Raw genomic sequence first — 18,361 nt, 5'->3', positions numbered from 1 at the left:
TTTTGGGAGCCCAAAAAAGCAATATTTCTGCCAGGCACCCAAATCCCCTCTGCAGCTCTCCTCACCAGCAACGCCAGGCTGCCCTTGCAACCCTTCCACAGGCTGGAACTCAGGGGGAAATTCTGTGCAACCACCCACTGACCTTCCTCAGCAACACAACCCTGCTGAATTAAAAAAATCTAAACCTACACCTGGGAGAACATCACCTGAGAGATCACATCATTCCAAAACGGATCCGGGGCAGCTGGGCCACAGAGCCCCCAACATAAAATGAAATAAATTACATTTATACACAAATTAAATATTAATCTGTCCTGAATATGAATGTATTTGTTTTTCCTTATTTTAAAGATTAATTATTGTAATGAAGAAACTATTTTATTAATTTATTGAAGTGATTGAAGTGATTTAAGCCCAGCAGAGCCCAGCCCAGCCCAGAGCAGGAGGCACCACCACGGCAATGACAGAAATGGGGTGGCTTCAGCAGGATCTCAAAGTCTCACCTTGACTTTGGACATAGATTTTCTTCCTGGCGTCTGGCTTTAAAGAGAAGGAGAAGAAAAAAACTTTCAGAGTTCAACATAAAAATATCTGCTCAATCTTCAAACAAAAAGCAAAAGAACCACAATAAAGAGCAACAGAACACGTGTCAGTGTGAGTTTCTTGGGACTATTAAAACCCAAAACTGTTGGATACATTCAGTAACTCCAAAGGCAACAATGTAATTTATAGTTACTGTGTCCATTCAGAGTAACAATGAATCAATTGTGCAATAAACACAATAACCAGGTTAGTACAAATATATAGTTTTTAGTTTGTCTCTCTATCCTTTCTTTGGATCATTATCCCATTTTCCTGGAATAAAACAAATTTCAACTGTCTAGCTGAAAATCAGCTCTAGTTCCCAAAAAGCTGCTGGTCGTGGAAGACTGGTTTTGGAAATCTGTTTATATTTATCCATAATATAATTTATAAACACATCAGCTTCAGAAACTGCTGTCAAATCCAAAGACTCGCCTAGACTGGAAAACTGGTGCCTGGTAGCTATTGCAGAACCTGCACAAATAAAAATTGCAAAGTAAATTACCTTAAAATAGCTGCAGTAAAAGAGGTAATTACCACATTCCAAAATCACTCCTGAAGTGCTGTTATTTAATTTAGGTGATTAAAGAAGCAATTTCCTATTTCAATATCTTTCTATAACTCCAACTATGGATTTGTGGAATACATTTTTTTTTTTAATGAAGAGAAAATCAATTCAGAAACAAACTTCAATTCTTGAACCAGCCAGCTCAGGAAATAGGAAGCCACAGAAGTGATTTTTTTTTTTTTAATTGCAGAGATTTTGGTTTTCCCTGTTGTTCCTTTGTGGCTGCCCCTCAGTCCCCTGCCCAGGCACTGCAGTTACTAAAAATGAACTGGGAGAAGAAACTGGGAGAAAAGAGGACACTTAAAAAGTCATCTGCAAGAGCTCACAGATGGGAAGGAGGTGGTTTCTGAGAACCAGGGTGAACAATGTCACCAAAATTGCACAAAAAAGCAGCAAATCCACATGGGAATGAAGTGGGGGAGAAGGACACAAATCTGTGCTACAGTGGGAGCCTGAGGATGTGCCATGGACTTCATCTTTCTTGAACTTTTGTGTTCAAAGGATTAAAAAATACTGAAAATAGTTTCACACATCATTACATCATTTCATCACTTAACAGTGGACCTTCTCTGACTAACAGTTTGAATTAGCCAGCATGATAGAATGCTGAAGTGGTGAAAAGCCCCTGCAAGCAATGGGACAGCGAGCTGGAGGCCAGCTCCAGAGTTAACTCTGCAGAAAAGTGAGCAAAACAGGGAAAAGCAGCAAAAAGGAGGTGGGGAAAGCAGGGGGGCAGAGCCCTGCCTCCCAGACACCTGAAAACACCGGGTTCCACCAAGAATTCAGGCTCAGCACCTTCGTTGCTGCCCTCAGGACCCCCGAGGGCTCAGGGGGCAAATTCAACCCTGGAGGGCTTGGGCCATCCAAGGGAAACCCAGAGCACTGGGACAGGGCTCAGGGTGTGCTCAGGGTGTGCTCACACTGCTCAGAGCCATCTTCTCCTGTGCTCTTCAGTTCACATGGGATGGCAGAATGGAAAATGAAATGGAATGCCAATAGAAGTGGCTCAGGCAATTCTTCTGCAGCAGTTTTATGCTCCTGAAGTAAAACACTGACCATAAGCACGAGATCCTTTACAGGGCTTCAAACCCCACTGGGAATACAGATTATTACAGGGGCTGGATTACATACTTCACAATTAGGGGTAATTTAAAGGAATTTGGGGCTCCAGAAAAGAACTGCCCACGCCACAATTTAATTTATCCAATTTATAATGTAATTTATCCAATGAAATAGAGGAGAATTGTTTGAAGAGACAGCCTTTGAGTGCAGGGCAGTTGGTTACCTGTTTGCAATGTAAATTCTCAGGTGAATATCTGAACTAACAAAGCCCCGCAGGAGGAACTGGGCAGCTCAGAGCAGAGTGAGCTGATTTGTAAAAACCGAATATCCCAGGAGCTGTGGTGAAGGATGTGCTCCTGCTCTTCACTGCCTGGAGCAAATCTGCTCTCAGCCTCCCCAAAGAGCAGCAGCTCAAAGCTCAGCTCTGGGGACAGGCAGCAGCTGGGACTGCAGCTTGGGATGTGACAGCTCTGCCCCGTTCCCTGCCTGCCACAGACCCCAACACAGCCCCCCGTGCAGAAGTGTTTGGGTAAAAGCAAAGCCTGGCACTTAAAAGCACTTGAGGTGCGGATGCTGAAAGGATTTCAAAGCTCAGTTTTGTTTCTTCTCCTCACACTCTGTTACTTTTGTCCTTTTCTTGCTTCCTGTCTCTGACAGAAGCTGTGCCCTTTCCCTTTTACCCATCGTGAGGTTCATTGTAGTAACCATTAAAACCAAATTACATTTGTAAAATAAAATACCAAATCCCATGTCTGCTCATGTATCCTTTTAAAGGAAATAGATTTTAAAAATCAATTAGTGCTGAAATCAGGTGCTGTACATCCTCGTGCTGGGCTGTGCAAGCTCCACTCCCAGTGGTTCTTTCTGGGGCAGGAGTGCATTAATGGTGATACCACGATGCAAGTTAGGGCTGAAGAGGTGCCAAGCACTCGGTTTCAGCTCCTTGCATGAATTGTTCAGCTTCAGCTGGAGATCCCCAGGGCAGGTGAGGGGAGCCAGGAGGGAGCTCCTGCCTTGCTGGTTTCATCCCAAATGGTTCCTGCCCACCTCGCTGACCTTCTGCTCAGCACAGAAAATCTAATTCACCTCTGCAGCTCACCCTAAGAAGTTCATTCTATTTCCAGGTTGACAAAACAAGTATTTTCAAATTATACTTCAAATTCTGTATTGTAACTAATGCTGTCTGGAGGAATTTTTTGTCAATGTAAAGTTTAGTAAATGATGCCAAAAGAAACAATTTGGCATCAGGAGAGACTCAGTAACAACAACTGATTTGTTTTAAATGTCACAGAGAAACACTTCCTACAGTGCTCTATAGTCTTTACCAATAATACCCAGCTTTCAGTGCCAGAGCTCTGACTGCACAGCAGCGTGGAATGCTGTCTCTGACAGCACAATGCAGATTATTGCAATTCCCCAGCACTACTGAGGGCACATTTCAGAGCATGCATATCTGCTAATACAGTAACCACCCCCATGCCCCAACATACCCACGCTGCTGCTGCCAGCTCCTTCATTTCCACGGTGAAAGCCACTGCAAACCTGGTTAAGGGGACAAAAATAGTCGGGATCATCTGCTTAAAGAGTTTAAACAGAAACAGTACTTCAGAAAAAAACCTTGATAAGAACGAAGATCAGAGGCTTACAAAGCTGATCCAGCTGAAGGACAGAAAGCAGGCTTCCCCTTTTCCAGCAGAAACCCTGCTTAAACCAGCAGCAGCTCCTGGGGCTTTGCACCCCAGGGCTCTTGGGAGGGGGAATGGGGATTCAAAGAGAAACCCCAAAGGCCAGGACAGCTGTCAGACAGTGCCACAGCAGGAGCTGGGCTGGCTGCTCTGCCCCTTCCACTGGGCTGAGCTGCCCCTTTGCCCTGCTGCCCTTTGGCAATCCCCAGTGCCCCTCTCTGCACCCCCGTGCAGTTCAGATGCAGATCCCAGACCTCTCCCTGTAGCTGGGGTATTTCATGAAAATCCTTTGCTAGGGTTTTCCTCCTATTCTAGCTGAGAAGCCTCAGAAAAGAAATGTAAACATTTAACTGTGTGCTGGCTGTGGAATGTGCTCTGGGCATTGTTCACCAGCAGGTGCCTCTTGGATTGGTCCATGTGATTGTTTCTACTTCATAACCAACCAAAGATGCAGCTGGCTCGGACTCTGAGAGTCAGGAGCTTTTGTTATCATTCCTCTCCTGTCCTTTCCAGCCTTCTGATAAACCCTTTTCTCTCTATTCTTTTAGAATAGTTTTCATATAGCATTTTAATATAATATATATCATAATATAATAAATCAGCCTTCTGAAACATGGAGTCAAGATTCTTATCTCTTCACTCGTCCTGGCACCCTGGACTCCATCACATCTCCCAGGCTCTCACAGCTCCAGGGGTAACAAACCCTAATTGAGATGGGGGTTTCAGAGCTCTCACAGCATCACGAGTAACAAACCCTAACTCAGATGGGGATTCCAGCCCTCTCCCAGGCTCTCACAGCCCCAGGGGTAACAAACCCTAACTCAGATGGGGATTCCAGCCCTCTCCCAGGCTCTCACAGCTCCAGGAGTAACAAACCCTAACTCAGATGGGGGTTTCAGAGCTCTCCCAGGCTCTCACAGCCCCAGGGGTAAGAAGCCCTGGGGAGGAGTGCTGGGCTGTCCCCGTGCACAGCCCTGCAGTGACGGCAGAGCCCAGGCAGTGTGACAGGAGCAGTTCCCCTTCCTGGCTGTCCCAGCAGAAGATGATTTGTAAACACACTGACAGCCAGGCTCCCTGACTGGAGCTGGGTGAAGCAGCCTGAAGCTGTGGGAGATGTTTTCAGGCAGAGTTAGAGGAGAACCCTGCTCAGGGGAGAGCTCAAGAACAGGCTGGATTTTAATGAAGGTGTAACTTTTAATGAAGTTGTAATTGTACAAGCACGTGTTTGGATGCTCTGAAATGGAATTTCAGTGCCACCTGGAGCCACAAACGGGGCCATTTCTGGAGCCCCTCAGTCCTGAGCAAAACAAAGTTTGAAGGGCTCCTTCACCAAGACACTGCTGCTGAGCAAAACACCTCCTTTAACTCCTTCTGCAGATACTGAATGTAAAAGAGGCTATCACATATTGCACTGATGGTTCAGTGCTGTTTTCACGTGATTTCTGAAATGTTTCTGTCCTTAGAGGTTCCAGATAAAGCACAACAGCCAGGACAGAGCTTCTCCCCTGGAGATGTGTCATAATTTGATTATGTCACAATCACCATAACCATTAATTAGAATTCCCATAAATGCTGAGTTATAACTCCAACTCTTGCTTGTTGAAACAAACCTTATTTCCCCACGTTTGTTTTGCAGGATCTGCTTTGTGCCCCCCGTGAATTTCACACACTCAGCCTGACAGCTCTGAGGTTGTTGAAGCCCCTGCAAACGCTTGCTTTGGCAAGTTGCACGTGCTCCCTTCCAGATTCTGCAATTATCCTTTCAATACATCACATTAACAAGCATAAAAAGATGTCACTTCTAAGTCTACAAAATATTGTTCAATAGGAAAAAAAATACCCTGGAGGGGTACAAGCAGCATTTAGAGGGATTTGATTAAAAATGAAACACTCATAAGGCTCGACAGTGTTCAATAGTTTGTTTTATGGAATGTGGGGGGATATTGTACTGGACAAGTAATCTACAAGTCATGATGCTTTCTGCTTAGAGCCCTGCAATCAATAAAGAAAAAAAAAAAATCAATGTTTCTTTTAATAACTGTGCCATGAATAACACCAGTGATGCTCCTGGAGAAGAGGTACATTCAGAACAACCCCCAGAAAACTGAGATGCTTTTCCTGTAGCAGAGAAAATATTGTAAACTGCATAGGGATGTCGTAATACATTCTGAAATAGCAGAGATCATTCCAGCTATTAAGGCATACCTCAGGTTCCCAACTCAATACCATTAGAAAACATTCAGTAAAGCAGTTTTTGTATTAGCTGTATTTGTGACAGAAGATATTTTAAACAGAGATGGATCAAATGGACACCCTCAGAGATTGTTTTTATGTATTTCTCATTTTGCACACTGCTGAAACCCCTCTGACACATTAGATATCTTCCTCCTTTCCTTCAGACATGTTTAAAGAACAACTTCTGATTATTTGATAACAAAAGCAAACAAGTACATAAATTTTTTCCTGAGTGGAACCTTAAGTTGCTTTCAGCTCCAAGCCACCCTGAGACACAAGAACGTGCCCTAATGATTTTTCAATGAGAGTGATTAAGTGCTGCCTTTAAAATCTGTTTACTTACCACACTTTATAGGGGATTACAGACAGAGCAGCACATCTCTGCCAGTGCTAAGTGAGCCAATAATAGCTGGGAAATAGAGTGGTATCAGCAAGGAGAGACAGATCCTGCCTGCCCCAAAACCCATCCTGCCCTGGGTTTCCTCCCCCACCACGCCATGAGCAAACACTGCTGAAGTCAACAAACCTTTGGATCAGCCAGGAGAAAACTTCTTTTCTGGGGATGTTGAAACTATGAAACCTGCTCAGAAGTCTCTTTGGTTTTAGTAATTTCCTCTGGTTTAGGATCAGTTCTTGGTCTGCATTTGATGACTACAGTGGCACGTCATTAGAGCTTTCCAGATTTTAAAACACCTGAAAATACTCCCCTGTCATTTCCCCTAAAAACCGAGAGAATTGCTTCAAGACTTCTTTCAGCCTCTGCTTCTTTGCTCATGGGCCCAGGGACAGGATCAAATTAGCAGGAGAAAAAAATAAAAGAGAAAAAGAATCTGCTTGTACCAGAGGGATCCACTTTTCAAGCAGGCATTCTGTCAACAAGCTGTGTGTGAGGAGCAGGGAAATCCAAATCCAAACAAGCAGACTGCACACAGGCTGCATTTGCTGATCAAACTGCTCCACTTCCACCTCTGAATCACAAACAATGTGTAAAGATCACAAGGATTTCAGCAAGTCCAGCCTTTTCTGCTGGCCTGCACACCTGCCAGTGGTCCCAAGTGAGAATGGAAAAGTTCCTAAAAGATCTGCCACAAAAAATGCAATTTCCTGTCAGAAATCCTTCAGCCCTGCTCTCACCTGGCTTTCTCCAGCACTGCTCCCATTACCTGGCGTTTCTCTTTACATTTCACATCTTCATTGACATCTGTCCCACCAAAGATGATTCCAAAAGGAATTCTGCTCCCTGCAAAGCAATGAGAACTTGGCCAGTAAGTCCAGGTAATGACCAGGAGTGAAACAGCACATTGATAACACTGAATCACCATCTGAGCAAAACTCTTGGAAAAGGAAACTTGAATTTTTATTTTTTAGCACTGTAACCCCCCCCACAATAACTATGCACTTTCACAGGACACCAAACCAAATGGGAAACAAAGTTTGTTGATAAAGACAGAAAATGTACCATAGATTTCACATTTGTGTGTGAAAGTTAAGTGAGCTGTGAGATCAGGATTTATTAGCATTGCTAATTTCCTCATTACTAAATGAGAGAGCAAGCAAAAAGAATGAAAGACTAATTACCATCCTGGCTACTGGAGAATTTCCTTGGCATTTGTTGATATCCTACTCTAATGTTTGCAGGTGGAGGGAATTAATGTGCACTCAAAGCACCACTGCCTCTCATCTTCCAGGGACAGGCTGTCTGTAGCACCACATAAAATATGCACTGCCTCTTCAATAAATTAAAAAAGTGAGTAATTATTATGTCATCCAGTATGTGTGTTGATGCTGTAAACAGAATTTCCAGGAGGAGGCCAAACAGATCAATAGCATGGCAGCACTGGTAGTGCAATCTCTAAATTTCTAAATGTTCCAGGACTCTAAACATTCCAGGAATGTTCTCTGAATCCCCTTTCCCAAAGGGAACGTGCAGTGCTTTGTTCAGCCAGCAGATTCCTGTGACACCCCCAGCTCAGGATCACTCCTGCAGTCCCAGCAGGTGACTGGCTGCAATTTCTGTCATTGCCAGAGCCAGTGATTCCAGTGTATCATTAGTGGCAGGCTGCAATTTTGTTCCACGTGGCTAGAGAGAATGGGGGATTTTATTATTTGTCTGATAACATCCTGTCTCCTACAGTTCAGCTGACAGGAATGTTGTTGCACGTTGAGAAACCCTGACTCGTTTTTGAGCAGAAAAATCAAATTAGCCTCCCTGCTTTCTTCCATTTGAGCCCAGCTCCACTTAGCCAAGCCATTGTCCTCTGAAAGAACACGTTTGCTGAAAGGATCCTAATGTTAATGTAATGCTCTCATCCTGATGGACTTAAAGTACTTAATTATCAGAAGCACTATGTGGTTTAAAAGGACATTTATTTAGCTCTCTCTATATCAGATCTCCCATTGAGAGGGGTTTTTAGCATTTCTGAACGTTTGCTGAAGTGGATAAACAGAGTGAGGATATTCTGTGTGGGTTTATACATTTATAGCCATTTGTGACAGCTGGGATTCATTCTCTTCCCTTGCAGGACTTTTCTGGGAGGTAGTTTTATTTTTATTGCAAAGCAGGAGGATTACCTTGCAGCAGTCTGCCTCCTTTGTAGAGGTGAATGGCCAGGGCTGCATCAAACTTGTCTGAGGAGGTCAGGTTTGCTATTTCAGTTGGACTTTCATACATGAAAGCATCTTTAAGAACACAGATGTGACCTGCAGCTTGGAGATGATTCCTTCATCATTGGAACAAACAGAAAAAGAATAAAGGAGTCACTGTTAATGTTATAGGCACACCAGTGTGTGAAGCAAACTTAATCAAAACGTTTTTCCTGAAACTTTGCTCTGACTTTCAACTTGATGCCACCTTTGTTCAACAACCAGGAGCTGCTCACAAGGCTGTTTTGGTTTTGTTTTTTTTCCTGGAAGATATTTGTTATCTTCACCACTGTGAAGCCACAGGCACGCTCCCAGGCAAGGTAACACTGCATGGGCTGAGCCTGATGAACACAACTTCCAAAACCCAGACAAAATGAAGCATGCCCAGGACCCCTCCTGACTCAACTTATTCTCTGAAACCCTCCTTTTGAAGGGAGGCGTCAGAATGTTTGTGCCAGACTCCTTTTGTGTCAGACTCCTTTTGTGTCAGACCTTGCTCTTAGAGATTCTCAGCCCCTGTTCTGCAGAAAGGACACAAGTGAAGAAAGCACAAACATGTCCAGCCAGTCAATGCTACTAAAAATGCAGAACATCAAGAATGAATGCACTGAGAAAGCCAGAGAGCTGAATTCCCCTTCTGTTTGATGGTGGGTTTAATTGCTTCTTGTCTCAGCTCACCCACTTATAAACCAGGCAAAGGATAACTGAAGTATAAGCAAAAAACTACACAAAAGTAATTACACAAATACCTTCACAGCCTGCTTTAAAAATCTTAAAGAAATGGAAAAACAAACAACAAACCCCTGCCAGTCAGCTTGGCCATCCACCTTTACACACAGCGGTTCTCAGATGCAAACACTGCTGCCAAGGATTGATTGATTGATTGATTGATTGATTACAGACAGCCTCACTCCTCCCCTGACACCAGAATCAGCTATCAGCACTCCCAGGAACATCAGCCAGAGCCACACAGGAGCAAATTGTGTCTGCTGACACGGAGAGTTTGCACTGCCAGGATCACAAACCCACCACGAGAACCTGCCCTGCCTATCCCACGTTGTGGCAGTTGATTGATTTCTCATTGTGTGTTAATTGTCCTGGCATTAAAATCCTGCTAGCTCATTGACTGCCTGGATCATGTCAGCTTGCATTGCCTCATCACTGCACAGCCTCCCAAGAAATGCGATTTTCTGTCCTGCAGAAGTCAGTAATTCTGCAGAAAGTGTTGCTAAGAGTGCTGTGAAATGTCTGGAGGCCCTGGAAGAACGTGTTAGCTCTGTGTCAGACAGAGCTCCGCGCCACAACATATGGCGCTGGATTTGTTCCTAAAAAGAAAATCTAAAAGAAACTCCATTCCTTCCACTGCTCGAAACAAGACCAATCAGTTATGATAAATGCTAATAAATAATAAAACACAGCCACATTTTAAGTGCTCATGACACTGCAGAGCAGCTCCTAACAGCAGCTGCCCCAGGAGCTGGTTCCAAGCCCTGCCTTGCTCCTGAAGGGGCTCTCCATCCACATCACAACACTGATGCCCAAATCTCCCAGCTGTGGAGGCAAAACCTCCTGGGCAAATCCTCGGGATGCTCCATAATTCACTCCATCATTTCACAGGTGCTCATTAAATGGTCTGAAAGGATTTTTTCCCATCAGTATTCCAATTACCATAAATCACTATCATGTACGAGCAATGTGTTTGCATACTACAATTAATTTGAAAATAACTCTCTCAGGACATCAGGAATCAAGAAACTCAGCCAGGAATTCCAATCCTAAGTGGTTTTATTTTTAAATGTAGTGGGGATGACTGCTTCTCCTGCACACTTTCCACAGCTCCAGCCTCCCTGGGGAACGACAGCTGTTTCTGCAGTAACAGAGAGGGACTCCCCCAAGTGTTCCAAGGCTCAGGGATTGTGCATTACCTCTACAACTTCAATTTTTTGTTTTTTAACAGATTTTTATTCTACTCAGGAGCACATAAAAATATTTGCATACATCTTTAGAAGGAAAAATAAGCAAATATTCTCAGAATAATTCAAATTCCCAGATTTAAAGAGGCCTTGAGCCCCTAAACATTCCATTGGGTTTGATATCATTAATCACAACCTTCCAATGATGCATCTATGCAAATACTCGTGTGTAGAACTGAGTTACTGGGCAGTATTTAAGTGCTGAAATTTACAGCGTTATTTTGATATTTTCTAAATGGCTTTTCATCTTTATAACCAAAAAAGCAGACTGATTTTCACACATATGCTGTTACCAAGGAGCACGATTAGGGAGTGCTGCAAAGTTACTGCAGGGGATTTTTTGGAAGACTGATCTGTGTGTGAAGTCCCAGAACGAAGGCGAGGCAGAGGAGACACATGATCCAGACCTCTCCTGCTCCTGGCAAATGTCTATTCACATTATTTTGCCATTTCATGAACAAATACTTTGTGAATGAGAAATAAAAATGAACGCAGCTCCTGCAGTCTGGGGATCAAAGACAAGACTGGAAAGGCCAAATCTCAGGGCTGCATTTTCTCTCTAGCACAGCTCTAATCCAGGAGATCATTCCCAAGTGCCTTAACAAACCTGAATGCTGCTTGGATCTAGAACTGGCCTTGCCACATTCTTCCTTTCTGCTGAAGCTCTCGTGGAAGCCAATGCCATGACTTGGGGAAATAACATTTCTAAAGTGGAGCTGAGCTGTCAGACCCCAGATTTTGGGTGCTTCTCTCAGCAGAAAGCATCAGGGAGAACTTCAGGCATTCAGTAAATGTGAGAGAGTATTTTTAGAAGTACATATACAGCCACTGCTTACTCTGTGCTATTTATACACACCTGAGTATTGGACAAAGTATTTCCCACTCCCTTTCATTTCAGCATTCAGGAAATTCATTTCTCTCTTTTTTTGGTACATTTTTTCTATTCTTTGGAAATCACAGAGCTTATAAGTGAAACTTTCAGGTGTGTTCTCTGGATCTACACTGTGTGCAGAGACCCTGCTAAAGGTACAACCCTTTTCTGACACGTTTTCACTTTGGGATTTCTACACAAAAACATTTTTCTCTAACTCATCTATGAAACATCAAACAATGTTTTACAATGTTTAATTTTTTATTCCCTGCATAACTGATCACTGCTTCTCACTTCTCCTGGCTAGCAGTCTCCCCTCCTTCAGCATGAATCTGCAGTTCACAGGTTTGCATTTAAGGAATCAGTTTTAGGGTTCCAAACACAGCCTGGCTGATGAGAAGGCACAGAGTTAAAAGTGTGCTTATTTCCAAGGTATTATGGCTGTGAAACTTGCTCTGTTTTCAGTGATGTCTTCCTTTCGGAAACATTTACATTCTAAATTTCAACTGATACTGATTTAATGGAATTACTTGCAGACAAAGAATGTTTGATTTCCAAAAAGCTCCTGGTAGGTGGATACACTGACACTTCTTGAATGGCACAAAATAGGCTTCATCCAAAAATATTAATTATCTCTTTCCCTCAGCTGTCTGTTCTGCACAGCAGCTGTGCACCAACACTGTTAAATGTATATGGCACAATTCAGAGCTTGTTAAGGGAGCAGAGTCATCCCACTGCCTCTCAGAAACTTGGCCAGACCTGAATACTCACAATTCCCACGGAAGCTCATCAAATTACACGAGTTGAAACCCTGCCTGATCTCCTGTTTGCTTTGTAAATGATCTTATTTTTTCAGAATTGTTAAAACAACATATCCTTCGCTTCATTTCCCTCCCAAACTTCTCCTTGAAGCAACACAGGGAAATTGCATTGGCATGAGTGAACTATGAATAAAGTTCACTGAAATTAAAAAAGCCCACAGAAATTAAAAATGTGAGCGAGGATGGGGACCAGCTCCTCCTGCCTGTGTTCTGAAGTCAGTAACTGAGCTTTGGAAGGAGCAAAGAACTCTGCAAAGCTTAAACCTGTGCCACAAACAGTTCCTGCAGTGCAAGCATGGTGGTACTGAGGGCAGCCCCTGGCAGGGATGGATCTCACAGATGAAGAGCTGACTGCAGGCTCCTGCTCTGGGAATGGCCACAGGGCCAGCAGGGATGTCCTAACCTGAGCAGAGCCAGCAAGGATGTCCTAACCTGAGCAGAGGTGTCCCAGCAGGGATGTCCTAACCTGAGCAGGGATGTGTCCCAGCAGGGATGTGTCCCATTCTGGGCAGGGATGTCCCAGCAGGGATGTCCCAGTCTGGGCAGGGATGTCCCAGCAGGGATGTCCCAGCCTGAGCAGAGGTGTCCCAGCAGGGATGTCCCAGCAGGAATGCCCCGGCAGGGAGGCGCAGGAGCTCCCACAGCTGCCCTGAGGACAGGAGGATCCCCTGCCCTGGCACTGTTCCCCTGTGGGATTCCGACACTGGCACACAGGGTAAAACAAAATAGCAGAAATGTTTGGATTACTGAATTACTCCAGTAAATGTCTAAGCTCAAAAGCAATTGTCCAGAGGAATGACAAGCACTGCTGGATTTGTGGGTTTAATTCTCTTGCAGCTGATTACCTGGAGATTTACAGAATGGCTGTCTCCACTGGCCAGTTAATGACAGCCAAAACAATTTCTCCCTCTCCAGAAAACATTTACATATTGGCAAAACAGTTAAGCTAAATCTTCCTAATTAACCTATTAATTCCAGATTTCTATTCCTCCTTACTACCAAGTAATAAAAGATGAACAAAACATTTCAAGGGGCAGGGAAGAATAATTTCTTTTCTTCCTTGACACCCTCTTTGATCTCATTTCTAAGGCTGAACAATGGCGGCCTAAGCACAGACTTTGGCTTAGTGCTGTATTTATTCATTGCTCATATTTTTTAAGGTGATTAAAGATGATGCACACCAATAGGAAGAAAGCCCACAGCACATTCATTATACCACTTGTTTTAGCAAGTTGATTTTTAGCCAAATTAGATTCTGGTACCTTTGTCACCACTTACTTTAAACTCAGGAAATGAGTATCTTATTTATGAAAAGATGAAGCAGTTATTGGAAGAGCTGTAACACCATAAACAGAGCATACACTGTGATATTAAGCCATAAAATTAATCTGTGCTGGCAAGTGTTCAACCCAGAGACAACGTCATTGTTTCATTTATATTTAACCAAAAGTTCAACATTCTAAAAAAATTGAACAAAACTTCCTAAGCACACACACAGCCACAGCTGAGGCCAAATATTAACTGGAATATGTATTTTATGTGCATTAACACACATGATACAAAGTTTACCATGTGCACATAAGCTCAGGTATGGCAGATGAGTGTTAGAAGTGACTCAGCCAAGCCTTTGGCCACACATAGAGGTTTTGTGGGTTTTTTTTTAATGGCATAAAGTCCTAAGAAAACCACTATTGGATAGAAATGTCTGCACAGGATGGTTTTAGTGCCTGGGTGACTGACAGGACCAGCAGATAGGTTCCACCACACCTTATACAACAGCAGCCCTGCAGAAGTCTAAGGCTGTGCTTGGAATGGCACAAGCAGTGTGAAACCTTGATGTCTGAGGATGCTTCTATGGGTAACATCACATCTGAGATAATGCACAGATTGAGGTCAGGGAAAACTTGTTACAGCAGAATATCCCAAGAGATTCATGCAAAGATGAACAACTAAACTGTGGATGACTGTTAGATAAGCTGAAACCAAATCATTATTTCGGGCCTCAAGAGGACAAAACTATTGGGAAATTGTTTTATTTTTACAGTGACTTAGTTTTTTCCTAGCTGCCACGCACAGTGAAGCCCCAGCAGCAACGCTCTCAGCCACGTCCCTTTCCCACGTCACAGAAAAAGCTAAACGGGGACATCAGCAACATTTCTGCGGTTCTGTTCGCCCGTGCCACTTCCCAGCGCTGCGGCGCCGTGTCCCATCCCCGGAGAGCCGCACGGCACAGCCCGCAGCGGGGGCAGCCACGGAGCGGCCCCGGCACAGCCCCGCTGCCCGTGGCACTGCCCTGCCGCCCGTGGCACTGCCCTGCCGCTGTCACACCGCCTGTGCCACCGCAGCCAGGGCAGCCGCTGCCCGCCGGGCTGTGCGGGACCCGGGGCACGCTGCGGGGCGAGAGGAGCCGGGTCTGCTCCGGCCGCGCCCCGCTCCGGGCGGGCTCCGCCGGGCAGCGGGGGCGGACCCGCGGTGTCCCCGGCCCCGCCGGGCTCGGCCACCGCCCCCCGCACACCCCCAGCCTGGAGCCACCACCCCCTGCACATCCCCGGCCTGGAGCCGCCGCCCCCCGCACATGTCGACTTTGGAGCCGCCGTCCCCCGCACAGCCCCGGCCGTGGAGCCGCCGCACAGCCCCGCACCCCCGGCCGTGGAGCCGCCGCACAGCCCCGGCCGTGGAGCCGCCATCCCCCGCACCCCCGGCCCTGGAGCCGCTCCCCGCACCCCCGGCCCTGGAGCCGCTCCCCACTCCCCGCACAGCCCGGCCGTGGAGCCGCCATCCCCCGCACCCCCGGCCCTGGAGCCGCTCCCCGCACCCCCGGCCGTGGAGCCGCTCCCCGCACCCCCGGCCCTGGAGCCGCCGCCGTGCGCCAGCGCGGGCCGCGCATGGCGGGCTCGGAGCGCAGCGCATCCTTCCCAAGCCGCCCTCACCGGATCCTGGCGGCCGTGGTGGCGTTGCCGGTCTGTGCCCGCAGACACGCCAGCAGCAGCAGCCTCATCGCTCCGCTCCGCCCGCCGCCGCCTCACCTGCCCGCGGGCCCGGAAACGGCGCTGCGGAGCGGCCGCGGCCCCGAGCACCGACCGCGCGGGGGTGCGCCGGCCTTGCCGGGCACAGGGCACCTGGCTACCGAGCCACAGGGCTTGGTGCCTTGCCAGCCCTCCGGACAGCGCTGTGTGCCCTCAGGTGGCACGCAGGCACTGAGGTGGCACGCTCGGATCATAGCCGGGGAACGCTAACTCAAAGGCCTCCCCAGGGAGCATCACAGCCTCTGCCTCCTGATTGCACCCAGGGCGTGCCTCGTGCTCGGTGCAGGAACACCGTTAGGAGAAAATCTAAACGTGGCCAGGATGCCAAGCACCAGGACAGCCAGAGGAATGTGCTAGTCCGAAGAGTGAGGCAATGGGATGGTCAAAGAGCACTGCCAGCATCGGGAAGGTCACAAAATGGAGCAGAACCAAAGGTGTGTGAGACCAGGGAGAGGTCTGGTAAGAAACCACAACAGGCAGAACCCAAAGCTACAACAAAACAGGGAAGAAAAAAGAACAAACCTGAACTGGGAGAAAACGATATCCCAAAGCAGCAAGCCAGTTTTCGGGATAAAAGGGTCCAGCCCAGTTGTGGCCAGAAGCACAAAAAAGCTGAGTGGGGCAGCAGGCAGGAAGGCGAGAGGCCAACTGGGAGATGAACAGGAAACAGGTGGCTGATGGCAGATACCCACCTGAACGTGTTCCAACATTTGTAAAATATTGAGAACAGGTGCAGGGCACTGGTGGTGATGAGAAGGGGGCTGATTGGACACAAAACTCACTTTTTTGCTTATAACCTGGTCTGATTGCCTGATATAATTCACCACAGGGTCACACAGATGCCAGCTTCCCCAAAGGCTGGAGAAGACGGGGAAAAGTGGTCTTCAAAAACCTGTAGTGCCTCATTGGTCAAATTTCACTGTCAGGTAGACAGAGAAAAAATATGCCACATGCAGAAACATTGAATTATTCGTTTTTGAAAGAGTACTTCTTCCAATAATTTGTGTGGATTCCTGAGGCTAACAGGTGTTTTGAAACGGAGGGTTTAGAAGTGACAAAAACACACACTGGAGTGGGTTCTGGCAAACTGTAAACATTTTGGTAGGCAGGCTCATGTTTTGGTAAGGAATCTTAATGCTGCAGAGCTGTGTTAACTGCATCTCACTGAGTTATCCCTTAGATTCAATACAACATTCCTTAGACTGCCTCAAACTCCAGTGGAACTAAAAATTGTAGCTGCAAGCTTGAAGAGCAACACATTTTTCAGAAATGCTAAAAAGAGAGTAAATGCTAATCTAAGGGAAGGCAGACCCAAACCATTGGTTCTAGAATGGTTTTGTCACCATCTGGAAAGTGTTTCTGGCATGAAATCCCACTCCTGCTGAGATGTGGAGGGCTCCAGTCAGCCTGGCCAGGGTTCCAGCCTTGGAGTGGCCCATTGGAGCATGTTTGGGCTCCTCAGCTGTCACAGAGCTGTCACACGGGTGCATTTCTGCCCTGCTGGTTCCAGGGTGTCCAGGTGACACATCCAGGTGTGCCACAGCAGGCAGCTCTGGCAGTGCGTGCCCAGAGCAGCCTGTGTCACCAAAACTGGGGACTCTGCAGCAGGGCACCTGCCCGTGGCTCTGAAAGCCACATTTCGGGTTAGCAAAGCTGCCCAACACGTTTAGTGTGCAACACAAAGAAGAAAAAACGCAGACATTAAAGTAAGACAAAGCCAGCTCCGTGAGAAATGAGGAAACTCAACCAGTCGTCTGAGAAATAAAGAGGAAATAAAGGAAACATTCCAAGAGATTTTAACATGTTTTCACAATTTATGATAACTCTGGCTTTACGCTGTAGAGGCTTTGACTGAAAAAATAACCTGGAGATGTGCAGCACTGTGTTTGAAAACAGGGATGTGCATGATGCATTGCTGTAGAGACACAGCTGCACTCAGTGTGCTCAGAAAGGGTTGTGGATGAATCAGAATGAGGTTTTAAACACACTGTAGCTAGGTATTGTTTGGAGGGAAAGGAAAACCTGCTTCCTGCTGTACTTCCAGAGAGAATGTGTGTTCTAACAGCAACTTGTGAATTTTAATAAGTGCCCACGTCTCTGTACCTGAAGAGTTAAGTAACATTTTAATGTACATTTCAACATTTTAATGTACATTTCAACATTTTAATGTACATTTCAACATTTTAATGTACATTTCAACTGCTGCTCAGCATTGTTGGTGTTTGTACCAGTGGGATAGGTCAACACGGAAATCTCACCTCACTCACCAAGGGAAATTATGGAGGGTTTAAAACATAAGACACAGTAGTACAAAGTGTGCTTTATTACTTTGAAAATACTACTAAACTCCTCACAAAGTGCAATCACAGTTAGTATGGTGATACTGTATTAAGCTAGGAAAAGATGAAATGTAATTTTGTTACAGAATGGGTCGTGTTACTGTAGTTCACAGAGAAATGTACAGCTCGTTGCTTTTTCCTCATTGTCCTTTGTCATGATATTTCTTAACTACTTAAGAAAACAAATATATGTAATGAGTAATTTTTATGGCATATGTTATTTACAAAGGCCCATTACAGAATTATTGTATTTACTTTTACAAGCATCACTTGCTCCACACTGCTCCAAAGTAAGTCATGCCTAAATGTTTGGTATGTAACTGCATGACGTCAATAAACTTAACTTTTTCACTGAAAACACACAACCAGCAGTGTCTAACCCACTTTGTTCTGGCCAAAACCAAGACTTTAAGATCTGCTGCTGAAGAGAATTCCATGCATTCACAACCTCAACGTGTGTGATGGAACTGCAGCACATCTCAGGGCTGCAATCTTGCAACCGCTGACGGATGTTCTCCCGTTTTAACCACCATGCTAACCATGCTTTGTCCTACGG

General features: G+C 45.7%; 1 protein-coding gene across 2 annotated transcripts in view; it reads right to left on the bottom strand.

Annotated features, from left to right (window-relative positions):
* The window catches only part of GLT1D1 (glycosyltransferase 1 domain containing 1), a 39,951-nt gene extending 23,829 nt beyond the window's left edge, over positions 1-16,122 (bottom strand). Inside the window, exons 1-5 of one of the 2 annotated variants that reach the window (XM_064392885.1) lie at positions 15,989-16,122; positions 8,704-8,852; positions 7,267-7,372; positions 3,703-3,754; positions 504-540 (exon numbers count right to left, since the gene is read on the bottom strand). In XM_064392885.1, coding sequence (XP_064248955.1) covers positions 504-540; positions 3,703-3,754; positions 7,267-7,372; positions 8,704-8,803 — 295 coding nt within the window. In that variant the 5' untranslated portion in view covers positions 8,804-8,852; positions 15,989-16,122. Of the gene's footprint in view, positions 1-503; positions 541-3,702; positions 3,755-7,266; positions 7,373-8,703; positions 8,853-15,370; positions 15,763-15,988 lie in introns of those variants that run through there. The other variant, XM_064392884.1, reaches the window with a different exon arrangement.
* Between the last annotated feature and the right edge of the window lie 2,239 nt (positions 16,123-18,361).

This window comes from Passer domesticus, chromosome 17 (assembly GCF_036417665.1).
Source record: "Passer domesticus isolate bPasDom1 chromosome 17, bPasDom1.hap1, whole genome shotgun sequence".
In the NCBI taxonomy this organism is placed as follows: Eukaryota; Metazoa; Chordata; class Aves; order Passeriformes; family Passeridae; genus Passer; species Passer domesticus.
This window is presented reverse-complemented; position numbering and strand designations above follow the sequence as displayed.